Source organism: Eurytemora carolleeae, unplaced genomic scaffold, assembly GCF_000591075.1.
Source record: "Eurytemora carolleeae unplaced genomic scaffold, Eaff_2.0 scaffold1116, whole genome shotgun sequence".
Taxonomy (NCBI): Eukaryota; Metazoa; Arthropoda; class Copepoda; order Calanoida; family Temoridae; genus Eurytemora; species Eurytemora carolleeae.
Genome location: NW_019397011.1, coordinates 93,999 through 108,152, shown reverse-complemented (window position 1 = coordinate 108,152; position 14,154 = coordinate 93,999). Strand labels below are relative to the sequence as shown.

The following is a 14,154-nucleotide window of genomic DNA, read 5'->3' as shown; positions in this document are numbered from 1 at the left end:
CTGCTAGATGTTAACTAACAGATTACATAATTTACAGGGTTACCCACAAAGGATGAGACTGTAAAGACGACCTAAAACTCTTTAACATCAAGATTTCAAGGTAATTTTATGTCTTCTGCTTTGAATATTATCTGAAATTATGACTTATTTGATGATTTGACAAAGAAAGAAACAAGTTTACAGTTGCAAGGAATCATGAATGTAAGGAAACAGAAATTTTGTACAGTCGTCTCTGAAGTCTCATCCTATGGGGGTAACCCTTACATACAACGGCCTTTTATCATTTTTTTTTTCATTTCTTGCCAGTAAAGAATGTTGTTGGAAACCTAATCGGAGAGAAGAACGGTCTGGTGGCGAAGTTAAACCCGTTCATCACGAGATTGTTGACAGGACGGAACCCGTTATTAACGATGGTCTGTCCCCCGGTATTCACAAGGTTTGTAAAGGTCTCAACGGTGTTCATCGCGGCATGCCCAACCTGCATAGCGGTCCCGCCAACGGTGTGGGCCGTTTCAACAGCCATACTGCCGGCAGCTGAGACAGGGTTATTAAACACAGCTGTTACAGGTTTGTTCAGCATGCACATGAGACTACCGCAGGATGCCGGCATGCTGTTGCAGAGACCAGGAAACTCTGATGAGCATGTATCTGAGCATGCACTGCATGGTTTGCCTATTTTATATACCGGCTGCCTAAGTGTATTTCCTCCCTCTCCGTAGTTACAAACATATAGACGAGTGTTAAATCTCCCATTCCTATAAGAATAAGAAATCGTTTAGGGGCCAGATTTTATGAACAACTATCAAGTTGAACCGACGCATAAGTGGTTCAAATATGTCTGCATAGCTCCTCTAATTCTATTTATAAAATGTGGTCCCATAAGTTCTTTAATTTTAAGTTTTAACCTTCGACCAAGTAACCTTTAAAGGGACTAACCAAAAAATTTCAAGTGAACCTCCTTTTACAAAAAGACAGATCAATTTTTTAAATTTCCTTTTTACTCACTTGGACGATTTTGAAAGTCACTATTAGAGTGAAACTCAACATTAGAAATGGTCAATTAAAAAAAAGGATTTCTCCATAATTTTTCATCTGACAGTTATCAATCGGACATAATATTCTAAAAATTGAGGATTCACTTCCTGTGAAGTAAAATGTAAAAATTCAAGCAATAACCCAGTTTAAGGATAGTTAAAACAAACCTTGCCATATCTTTAGCTTCCAATTTGACTCAATATACACTATACAGTGAGAAGTAAAAAGTCGTCTTCCTATTTCAGAACATACAGGGTGTCCCACGAAACATGACATGTTACAACGGTATCAAAATTGTGGAAGATATTAAAGTAGATAATACAAATAACAGTTTAAAGAAACAGAATAATGCAGATCTAATTCATTCAAAACGTTTAAGGGGTAACCTTGAACATTATTTTGAGAAGAAAATAGTATAAATAATGTTTGGATTACGGATAAACTTCTGATTGTCTTCAATCAGTAATGATTTAACTTTACAATCAGACTAGTTTGTGTTTTAAGTTAAGGTTTACGTATACTGAGAATGAGATAATTCCGTGTTGAGAAAAGACAAATTGGAAGCCTTTTTATTTTTCTGTTTATTTGGACACCTGAGGCCGAATTTACAGAATTTGAGTCGCGGCTTAAATTTAAGCTGCGGCTCAAATATGGTTGGTTTTACTTAAAATTGTATTCAATTTTTCAAGATTTAAGCCTGCGCTCAAGTAAAACCGGTTTTTGGCGGATTTGAGACGCGGTTCAAATTTATTAAATTCGCACACCGGACGTTCAAAAGCCAAGAGAACCCCTAGAATGCTGATATCTATTTATATAAAGTTGTAATCTCTGTTTAAGGGTCTGGGTGTCTGTTTGTTTGTTTGTTTGTTTGTCCGATTTTTTTTAAATTTGAAATACTAAAAACAGACAAACTCAAGGAAAAAATAGACCGGGAACCGCCATATCTTATGCGTCAAATCTGTGTACTGCAGAGGGAGGAGATCAAAACAAAGAGTTCAGGGGCAACGCATCATTTTTGAGAGAAAAGGGTCCAAGGGGTGGAATAAGAATATATTGCTATTGTATTTTACATATTGACCAGAAAGGCAAAAACATGAGTATTCGCTTTAACTTGATATATTAACTTGTTTTTTGTTGGACTGTAATATCACATCAGAGCTTTAGTCCTTTCCCTCCAGCTTCTGTAAGAGCACTGGGTTTGTTTACATTCCTCCCACAGTGTACTGTACATAATTTGCGTATATCCGAGTTGAGAGTTCCTGTATATAGTTCCTTGGACAAACTAATTTAAAAGCAAAAATAATTACTATAAATGAGGGGTGCCAAGTGTCCTGAAATATACCTTGTTGTAAAAGATTGATATATGTTCTGCCCCACTCTAAACCTGTTAACACTCCTGAATAATAAATAAACGTGTAAATGTAGAGGATCAACTAAAGTCGTCTTCCAAGTCATAAAACCAAACCAAATCATTTTCTGTAATATACACGAGATCTAGTTATATTTGTACTTTTAGAACTCAATACATATTCAGAGCTGCAGGGAACTTTAGAATGGTGGATATCGAGATTAATGCTTAATCCTCTCTTTTCTTAATCTCGAGACTAATATAATCTTGTACTGTATTCTGAAAAGTGTATAAAATTCAACCAATCAGAGTCCCGTATCAGAAGCCGGTATATTAGAAATTTTTTGCGCCATTTTGGATTAATAAACAGAAACGGGAAGGACTCTTAATTTAAAAAAAACCGCTTTTTGATTTTTCTGTACTTCATCCAAAAAAGAGTGGATTCAGCAAGGAATCAAAAGTGTCCACATTGGATATTCGGATTAAGCAGTCGGGATTAATGGTATCTCATTCTAAAGTTCCCAGCTCAGTACGTTTTTCTGCTTCTTTCAAATACAGAGTCGATACTTAAACTTTAAAACAATATTTTTACAGGTCAATTTCTTTTTGATAATGCTCTTTTGAATAGATTTAAGATTTAAAATCAGATATATGAAGTTTTAATGAAAACAAAATTGAATACAATCATTGATTAAATCAAATAACAGATAGTACACTCTATGTCGTCTTTTCAAGATTTATGTTTGTTTCGTTCATAATAACCATAAGGCAGAAGCCCAAAGGAGTTACGCATAGTTGGCGTAGAACAAGACAGAGAAAGAGCCTGTTCTACACCGACTACGTGTAATTTCTTTGGGCTTCTACCCCAGGGTTATTGCGAACGAAACACACATAAATCTTTAAAAGACGACATCTAGTGTCTTATCTGTTATTTTGATTAATCTATGAATGCAATCTTGACAGGACATCAAGTAGACGTATATTCGGTGACATTCCACTATTGTTCGATTCAGATTGATACCCTTTAAAAAATGTGAAAATATCCTCCTTTTCTATCTAAAAATTAATCATTTCTAATTGTGAATTCTTTATAAAAGGACTTGCGGATTATATGTAGAAGAGTCAATAAACGTAATTAATGTTTCCATTTCTGCTGCTGCATGTCACTCGTTCTAGTTGATAGCGCAGAGGCAGAATTTAAAGAATTTGAGCCGCGGCTTAAATTTGAGACGCGGCTCAAATAAAGTTGGTTCCACTTAAAATTGTATTCATTGTTTCAAGATTTAAGCCGGCACTCAAATAAAACCGGTTTTGGGCAGATTTGAGACGCGGCTCAAATTCATTAAATTCGCACTCAGATCATAATTTATTTCTACAGTCCCTTTAAAAATATTTCGGATAATTTCGATTTTAGACTTTGTTTGAATCATTTAGAAAAATAAAAATAAATTCCATGTTTGGCATTTGTACTGACAGTATTCTGTTTACAAGAAATTGGATATCTTAAATCAAGTTTCTTAACTTCTAAGATTTAGTTTACCAATTTTCGACTTGCAATCTCGGAAAACAATGCACTTTGTACGATCTTAAAGTATAATTTAATCTAGTTTTAATTGTTTACAGAAATGAATACATTTGTTCCGACTTTGAAATTGTATCTTTTTTTACACTGACAGTTTAGATCGATCTGTGTATTGCACATAGGGTTTCTCTCGCAAGTGGATTTACTTGCGTGCAATTTAGAACCCCGTAAACTCTTCGCAATTTCGCGCAATTTTGCACAATGGTGCGCAATTCGAGAACAGTTGCGCACAATTCCCCACAGTTGCGAGCAATTCCCCGCAACGGAATTCCGATTGGAAACCCTAATTGCACTCTACAGTCTACACTGTCTAGACTGGACAGTAGACAGTGCTTCTTGCATTGTTCTGAATGCCAGTACATGTTGTACCGGCAAGCAACTTTTAGAGTGTGGTGTCAGATAAACCGAATTTATTTTATTTAAAGTATTTTCTGTTTTCACCCGAAAATGTCCCTTGATGATTTTGATTATCCCTATATCTTCGAAACCCAATGTCGTAGACCTTTGAATTTAAAAATTTTGAATTTTGTTTCTTTCTACAGGGTGTCCCAATAAACATGGGAATTGAGTGACAACTTGAAAGCCGTCTTTGATTTCTGATATTTAAAGCACGGCAAAGAATGTAAAAAACGAGGCTGTACGTCAACGAGCTTTTCATAAACTGCGTCTTAAAAACGGACGAAAATATTAGACATTGAGGCAATTATTTTAATATTAAATAAATTGAAATTTATACAAATTTTGCAATATCTCTGTCTCCGCTTTGAAGATACAAAAATGGTAGCCATATTTGAAAATCTCGAGACCAGGCGTTTTCGATTTTAGATGTGTAAACTGGAACACTTCGGTTATTGTGTTCAAGAAAAAATGCCTCATGGATCGAAGCCACTGAATTCCCATGTTTATTGGGACACCATGTACTACGATATGGTTATACCTGCAGTCCGAACAGTCGTGTTGAAACTTGCAGGTCTCAGCCAAAGCCTGTGCAATCCTAAAAACGAAATATTATTCGACAAATATCTCTGCTATTTAAATAAATTTAAACAGTTTTGGGATCCAATTTAGCTTCTGAAAAACTTAACGGTTTTAAGGCCTGAACCAGAAAGAAAAAAAAGAATATCTCCATGATTTTTCTCAGACAAAGGTTGAAAGAGTACAGTAAGAATTCCGTTGCGCGGAATTGCACGGAATAGAAAATGATAAAGTGCCAATTTACATTTACATTTGGAGGTCCGAGGGTGTTCTGTTATCTATCTGGCTAATTCATAATCCAAGGTTAAAACCAACATGTTGGAGGCCGGAGGCTGTTTTATCATCTTCCTGGCTAGTTTTTAATCCCAGGTTAGAACCAACATTTCGGAGGCCGGAAGCTGTTTTCTTATCTACCTGGGTAGTTCAGTATCCTAGGTTAGAACCTACATTTCGGAGGCTGTTTTGTAATCTACCTGGCTAGTTCAGTATCCCAGGTTAGAACCTACATTTCGGTGGCTGTTTTGTTATCTACCTGGCTAGTTCAGTATCCTAGGTTAGAACCTACATTTCGGAGGCTGTTTTGTAATCTACCTGGCGAGTTCGATCAGTATCACAGGTTAGAACCTACATTTCGGAGGCCGGAAGCTGTTTTCTACCTTACTTAATCAGTATCCCAGGTTAGAACCAAAATTTCGGAGGCCGTAAGCTATTTATTTTTATCTACCTGCAAGTACGATCAGTATCACAGGTTTGGACCAAAATATTGAGGATCGGAGGCTGTTTTTATCGAAGTCAAACCTTACAGAAATCCAACGTATAGAAACCGCTACGTATAGCAACAAGGCGTATTTTCCGGGAGAACATTTTTTATATTTTTAAGAAATTTAATAATCAGTGTAAAGTAGATATAATTTTCATAAAATCCTTTTATTTTTAATGGTAAAACGGAATTTTATGAAATCATATTAGCATTACTAGAGAACTTTTTTATACTTACAAGAAATTTTTTCTAAAAATTAAACTGTAGATAGCATTTTTATAAAATATTTGTTTTTCATAGTAACACGCAATTTTATGTATAACTATATAATCATTCATTTATGTGGTCAGTACATAATAAAATCTGAGGAACATTAAATACAATAGAGAGCAGTACAAATGTACATGTTAAACTATTTTGCTCCTTTAATGTCTAGGGTATGTTAAAAAAATTGAAATTATGATAATGATAATGATAAGGTACAATGTTTTACAAAAACGTTTAATTTCTCAAAAATATTAAAAATGTTCTCCCGGAAAATACGCCTTGTTGCTATACGTAACTGTTTCTATACGTTGGATTTCTCTAAAGTTTGACTTCGTTTTTAACTACCTGGCTAGTTCAGTATCCCAGGTTAGGACCAACATATTTGAGGCCGGAGGCTGCTCAGTTGACCCTACGGCTACGCGACTTCGAAGCCTAGAATCAAAAACAACATTTAGTTTAAAGTTGGTACCAAGACTTTGTGTTTTCTAAAATATGAAGGAAATTAATAAAACTTTAGTTTTGACCGATTTGAATAAAGTTTTAAGATATTTAATATATGCGTCCTGAGCTGAAAACTTTAGAATGGTGGATATCAAGATTAATACTTAAACTCCTGGTTTTACTAAACCCAAGATTGTCTTACAACACATTCGATATCCAAGAAAAAAGTAAGAAATTTAACCAATCAGCGTGTCAAGTTAACATAACTTTTAAAAACCCGGTTTTTATTTCTGGTGTTGATGGTGTCATATCAATTGAACTAAACATCGATTGAACGAACATAAGTTTTGGATAAATGTCTATTAAGACTAACGTTCAAAATTGCAATAGTTCTGAAATATATTTTTTAATAATTTCATATTAATATGATTAAATTTATATTTCTTTGAATTCTCTAAAAGCCGGCTTGTAAAAGTTGTAAACAGCGGAATTTAATTCAATCGGATATTAGTCCAATTGATATAGCATTAAGTATCTGTAATTCTTATCAAACGTAACTTTTATACTGTAGAAATATTCAAAAAGAGGATTAAGAAGAAAATCAAAAGTGTGTACATTGGATAATCAGATTAAGCGATCGTGATTAAGGATATCTTATTCTAAAGTTTTCAGCTCAGGTCTTTTAGAACATGGACTAGGACGGGAACTCTTTAACCGTGGATATCGAGATCAATCATTGGTCTCAGATTGAATCTTTAATTTGATATCACTTGAAGAGTGTCGTCTGTGGTAAACCCAAACAGCCAACCAGAAGCCAGGGAACTTTTCGTTTAACAAATGATATAAAAGAGAAATTGCAGATATCCAAAACTAAGAGATCTCGACAGCGATCAAGAATATAGGTATCACACAAGAGTTCCTACCTCTAGGTCTATAAAATAAAATTACATAGGAGGTGTCAAAACTTAAACATTGGACTAACACGTTTGGGTTTCTTTTTATTTTGATTTAGAACATTTGATCAGATTTTTGGTAAAAATTATATAAAAAAAATACTCAGCGTAATGTATGCTTAAATTAAATATCTACGTACAGCCTAGCATTACCAATTTAATTACTGATTTTTTGAAAATATGAATTTTTAGAAATTCAATTTGTTTTAATTTAATATGCATATAAAGTAGATGGTAGAAGAAAATAAAGTTAGAGCGTCTGTTCCCCACAGGGGAATAGAATAAAGGAACAGCTGGGCTTAAAGAATATAAATGCATATTTGTATATTTAGATTATAACTTTCTTCCATATAGCTGTAAATTCATTTTCCAGTTTGTCTGAGAGTCTGTGTGGATATATTTCTGTCTGAGAGTCTGTGTGGATATATTTCTGTCTGAGAGTCTGTGTGGATATATTTCTGTCTGAGAGTCTGTGTGGATATATTTCTGTCTGAGAGTCTGTGTGGATATATTTCTGTCTGAGAGTCTGTGTAAATATATTTCTGTCTGAGAGTCTGTGTGGATATATTTCTGTCAGCTAAAATATAATATCATATATTTAGTATAAAGTTGTAAAAGTCTTTAGTGTACAGTTGTACAAGTCTTTATAGTGTACAGTTGTACAAGTCTTTAGTGTACAGTTGTACAGTTTTTAGTGTACAGTTGTACAACTGTATAAGACTTAAGTGTCCATGAATAAAAAAAGTGAAAAATCTATGTATAAATATATTTGAAGAAAACCATGAATAATATTTCAATATCTAATTCTAACGGTGCCCCCCTCCCANAGGGACTGTCTATAAATCTATTGAAATCTATAAAGGGACTGTCTATAAATCTATTGAAATCTATAAAGGGACTGTCTATAAATCTATTGAAATCTATAAAGGGACTGTCTATAAATCTATTGAAATCTATAAAGGGACTGTCTAGGGTTTTTTAAGTGACCCCAAAATAAGAAATTTCCAGATTCACAAGGATTCCATATAAATTTCAACACTGTTGTGTCCCGTAGAAAATAGAGAAATATCTTTAACATTTTGCTACGACGAATTTTTAACGGATACCATTGGTAATCGAACATGTGACTCTTATATTAAGGAGGGTTAGTTGAATTGTGTTAGGTACTTTCCAAAAAGCATTTTCCCAAGAACGACTTCCCAAGTGTCAATTTCCCAAGTGGCATCTTATCAAATGTACTTGCAACTTCGCCAAGGTAATGATAAGGTTAAGACATAAACAAGTTCATGATGGCAGAGAATAATTAAGAAAACAAAAATTCTGAAGTCTTTCTAAATGTGGCCATACTATATGTTAAACACATATTTTTGACAATAAAAATGGCATATGTTTTCAATTAAGTTTAAACCCCCTCCTTCCTTACAGTTACAACTTAAAAAATATACGTTAGCTAGAACCCGTCAAATAATTTAAATATTTTTGAATTTTAAACAAACGTAAAAAACTTGTGGCTTAGTAAAAAAAAATTTGCCTTTACCGAAAACTTATGTTTCTTGGCATAGCCGTTGGTCTTGTTTGATGTGAGTATATAAACTATGTTGACATCTCCTGCATGAAGCTTTTAAAAATGTTCTAATCTTATTTCCAATTTTAAATTAATTGTGTACAGTCATGCATATTTAGATTGTAAAGAGGGGTGAGTGCATATTATACAAGTTGTTCTTTGTGTTCAAATGTTGAAAACAGACCAGAGTCTTCAATTCTTTCATGTTTTACACTTTATTTAGATAAATATATATATATATATATATATATATATATATATATGTATATACTTATGCATCTTTTACTGCGGCAAATTCAGTGGAAATAAACCAAAGATTGAACAGAATATAGATTGGTAGTATTTGATTGTAAACAAAGAATTGAACTCAGGTTTGTTATAGATTACAGGATTACTCACAGTCAATGAGACTTCAGGGACGACTGTACGGAATTTATACAGTCTGTTTCCTTATATTCATTGCAACTGTCAACTTGTTTCTTTCTTTGTGAAATTGTTTAAAGAAAGACCTTCGGTCACAATTTGAAATATTGAACATAAAGTTTTCGATTTTTTATGCGTTTTTAAGGGAAATGCATTTCAAGACAACTCTGGTAAAGACTTATAGACTTATAGACTTATAGACTTATAGACTTATAGAGACTTATAGACTTATAGACTTATAGACTTATAGACTTATAGTCTTATAGACCAAAACCAGATCAAATTCAAGTTGAAATTTACTCAAACAAGAAGACGACATGAAATAGTATGATAGCTAATTAATTAAAATGTGTTTTATCAATTATCCAAAACATAGCTTGGCTGATTGCGTTTTGAAAGATGACATACATTTTGATTTTGGAACAATTTTACTTTTTTTATATAGATCTAAACATGAACGAAATTCTTCCTCAGAGCCTAAAAGAGCCAGAACATATTTTGAAAATGTCAGGGTTTACTGATTTTTTGTTTTAAGAAGTATTATAATCCACCCAAATATTTTACTCTACGTAACAAAGACGACAACCAACAAACCGTTGAATTAAATTAAATTTTTTAAACAATAATAAAATACGCCTTTTAGTGCTTTCCTAATCCTCATCATGAGGCACAATAGACGCATTAAAGAGCTGGATAAACTCCCCCGAAAAGCTGATGAAATTTAAATATAACTATTTTAAATAATTTATCAAAATTAAACTCGTGAGATATATTTTTTCTTGATAATCTTAATTAATAGTTAATAATTAATTATTAATAAATAATTAATTAATAATAAATAATTAATTAATAATCTGCAATCTTAAAGGGGGTAAAAAGATTGTTTAAAAGGACTGTTCACTTCAAACCGTTATCTGATAAAAATTGTAGGAGATATTATTTTTCTAGCTTAAAATAAAAGTGCATATGTTTAATTCTGACAATAAATTTCATTGTTTCTGTTTGTACTTTACAGAAAAATAACAATTCAAATGTAAAAAAACATGGACATAGCTCATTTGACTAATAATATTTAATCTTTCTAAAATTTCTTTAATTCGTTTTTTTCGAATCCAGACAATTTCCACAACATGGAAAATGGATTTAATCTCTTTGTTGAAGAATACCCCATTCTTATATAAATATTTTACTATTCAAAAAGTTGTCAAAAAATTCTCTTTTTACTTTTATCAAAATCTTTTTTTGTCATGCTTTGTATAAAATAAAAACCTAACGTTGCTGCCAAAGTCTAAACCTTTTGAAGTTGTCCGAATTAAAAAAACACCGCGTCGAGATAATGAAACCCGATATAAGATGCATTGAGAGAGAGAGAGAGGGCTGCACGTGGAGAGGTTTATGGTCTTTTTTCTAGTTACAAATTGAACTGAGAACTAAAGAACGGAGAGAACTTGTCTGACCTGTTGTGATGATCTAATATCTGAGATATCTCCTGGTCTCCTAGACCATTTTCTAGTACTGATCCACAAGCTGCTCCTAGTCCCTGGTGCTTACAGAGGGTGTGCTGGGGGGTGATCTGGCAGTAGTTCTCCTGACCCAACCCCTGACCCACACCCACCACCAGTATTAAGAGTAAACAATGCATATCAAGTGATCTCAACGCTGGGAGATGTGAACGAGCGGACAGACAAATCCCAACTGCTTCAGCATTCATTATCTGAACCTTACATATACAGTATATACAGTCTACACTGTAGGATCTTTAACTATTATAAACATCGGGAATTCTGGGCGCTGAAATTATACGGTAGACAATAGAACCGACACGGATTCATAACAATAATAATATACTTCAAATACGCACTGTTTCGTATTTTCCGGAGTAATATGCGTAAACACAGGCGCAGCAGACGCTTGCGTCATATGGATGCGTATTTTGGCGTTTTTGTTGTTGGTTTCAGGCGCCCGGTTGTCTGGTTGGGTTTTGGGTGTAACCATCATAACATCGGGTTAGCGATTCATTTATGTACATAAATTCTACATTAGGTTAACCTATTTTCTCGTAGCTGAACCCTTACCCAGCTGGGCTATTTTTGTCTAATGTTGGGGGGGACAATTAATAAAAAGTTATTAAGCATTTCTGAGTTTTTTTCAAACACTGAACCGTCGTTTGACTGTCCTCCACCCTACCCTAAGCATAAAAAAATTTCGTAAAATTTGATCACAACTATTATAAGATGTTGAAAAAGTGAAAAAGTTATTTAGGAAAAACACAGGGACACTTACAACTGTTAACTAATGTTGATAAATTAGGCCAGAATCAACTTATAATAAACAAATATGCAGTACGCTCTCGGTATAGTTTATAACCTATAAAATTAGTAAAGGATTAGCGTACATCATCACTCTATACACTATAACCTCGTTGGTTAGAGGAACCGTAATCGTAGTTTCAAGTGACCCTCCATGCAAAAATAGCAAAGCCTGATTTACAACGGTATACCTACAAGCTTTTACTGATCAAGTTAAATTATAAATCAATGTTTTTGTTTCTTCTTTTTTATTTGCGGATTTTCTGCGGCTTCACTATTTCTTGCTTATACGAAGCAATTATCAGAATTAAATACTTTTTCAGTATATTTTAGACTAGATTAAAGTTTCAAGGGTAGTGCTGTAAATCAAGCATTGTCATCTTTGGAATTAAGCTTACAATTAGGCTTACAGCCCCTTTAATAGTTGATGCTTAAAATTGTTTTCAATTTTGTAGAGATTTAAGCTGGCGCTAAAGTGAAACCGGTTTTTGGCGGATTTAAGACGCGGCTCAAATTCAAATTAAATTCGGACTCAGGTTTAATTTCTTACAAATTTTGAAACCTACATTAGTTCTTTTGTAACACATTTTGCAACATGTACTTTGTAACACATTTTGTAACATGTAGTTTGTTAGTTAACAATTTAACTTAAATATGATTCATCCATTTTTAGCCATTTTTTATCGACAATGTGGGAAAATGTTGTTTTCAACCTTTGTTTTTAAAATCTTTGTTTTTAAATTTTTTTTCATTTCTTTTTTTCTTAAAATCTTTGTTTTTAAAATCTTTTTTTTAAATCTTTGTTTTAAACATCTTTGTTTTTAAAATCTTTTTAGAGGCGTTAACAATGGAGTATATTTGGACTTTCCCATGTTCATGTTCCTTTTTAAAAACTGACTATTTTAAATTATGCATGGTTAATTTCTATGAAAAATATTGTACAACTGCGAAAACATCTAAATATTTTTTTTAAGATTTCAATAACATTTATAAAACTTGAATTTTGGTACGCAGTGTTATAAAAGCGAAAGACAAAAAATATTCTAAAAAGGCGAGAACCTTCGAGAAAATTTAAGTACAAACCTTTATAGCACGTCGTGCCGATATAATAGTGTTATAGGTAATTTATCAAACTTGTATCATTGTAATACAATGGCTATTTCTAGATACAATAAGGTTTTAACAGAGCAGAAGAAAAACATAAAGTTTATTTTAATTTTATTTTCATTTAAATTGAAAATTTTTTTTGGAACCAATCAAAGCGTTATAGCACGGTGCTATAATGTACAGCTAATCAAACATTATAGCACGATGATTTCTTTATAGCACGGGGCTATAATGTACAGCTAACTGAACATTATAGCACGATGATTAGTTTATAGCACGGGGCTATAATGTACAGCTAACTAAATATTATAGCACGATGATTAGTTTATAGCACGGGGCTATAATGTACAGCTAACTAAATATTATAGAACAATGATTACCTTCTTGCACGGTGCTATAATATATATACAGCATTTTAATTTTATAGCACAATGATTACTTTATAGCCCGTTCATTTTAAAATTCATCATGAAGTGAGTATGAATGATAAAGTACACAATAGTTTCATAAAAATTATTACACATTTTTTAGAGTTTGGGAAAAAATCATCATCATTAGAGTACTATCAGAATACCGAATTTTTATTGAAGACCCCAAGCTTTTCATCAGAGACCCCAAGCTTTTCTTCAGAGACCCCAAGCTTTTCATCAGAGACCCAAGATTTTCATCAGAGCTTTGATCAGAGACCCCAGACTTTTTGTTGGAGACCCAACACATTTTTTCGGAGACCACCAATTCTTCATCAGAGGCCCTCTTTTTCATCAGAGAACCCCAAGATCCGATGATGTTCATCAAAGACCCCCAGATTTTCATTGTCATCCATTAGCTTCTCTTTGGTGAGCCCAAGTTTTTCATTGGGGAAACCAAGCTTTTCAGCGGAGACCACACGCTTTTCTCTTGTGTGCCTATCCCAAACTCTAACTAGGTCTCCGATGAAAAGCTTGAGTTCTCTGATGAGAGCCTTGAGGTCTCTAATGAAAATATGGGGTCTCCAATGAAAATATGGGGTCTCCAATGAAAATTTGGGGTCTCCGAGGAAAAAATTTTATTTTCTCCGATGAGTTTACTATACAGGTCTAGGGGTCTACGATGAGTTGACCATGGAGGTTCTCGATAAATCTCCAAGGATGATGCTCACATAATTATAATGCTTCGTACCTTTATACTGCTCAAAGCTCACACACCCTAATTATATATTTTATTCAAAAAACATCTTTATTTTTCTTTGTGTAAAATAAAGAACAGATTGTTTAAAAAACTATTGAATTGGAACCATGTTTTCCAGAGATATGGAAACCCCTCTGAATCATAAAAAATAATTGAATACCTCCCAAGCATGAAAGGTTAGAGGTGTGGAGGGGGGGGAGGAGGGAGGTTAGAGGTGTGGAGG

At 33.3% G+C, this 14,154-nt stretch overlaps 1 protein-coding gene across 2 annotated transcripts; it reads right to left on the bottom strand.

Annotated features, from left to right (window-relative positions):
- Window positions 1-1,969: 1,969 nt before the first annotated feature.
- On the bottom strand, window positions 1,970-11,074 carry LOC111711093 (venom allergen 5.01). 2 transcript variants are annotated; one of them, XM_023485345.1, is made up of 4 exons: window positions 10,806-11,074; window positions 6,313-6,399; window positions 4,903-4,959; window positions 1,970-2,419 (listed from the first exon to the last, which is right to left on the bottom strand). In XM_023485345.1, exons 1-4 carry the CDS (start codon window positions 11,057-11,059, stop codon window positions 2,323-2,325), a joined length of 495 nt encoding a protein of 164 aa, XP_023341113.1. In that variant the 5' UTR covers window positions 11,060-11,074; the 3' UTR covers window positions 1,970-2,322. The 2 variants fall into 2 exon arrangements, with proteins under 2 accessions (XP_023341113.1, XP_023341112.1); XM_023485344.1 differs by having other exon boundaries at window positions 1,973-2,431.
- Between the last annotated feature and the right edge of the window lie 3,080 nt (window positions 11,075-14,154).

Coding starts and splice junctions, on each gene's coding strand:
- LOC111711093 (XM_023485344.1), bottom strand. CDS start 11,059: ATGAATGCTGAAGCAGTTGGGATTTGTCTGTCCGCTCGTTCACATCTC. Junction 4,960..6,312: donor TGGGATACTGAACTAGCCAG/GTAGTTAAAAAC, acceptor TTTCGTTTTTAG/GATTGCACAGGCTTTGGCTG. Junction 2,432..4,902: donor CACGACTGTTCGGACTGCAG/GTATAACCATAT, acceptor TTTATTATTCAG/GAGTGTTAACAGGTTTAGAG.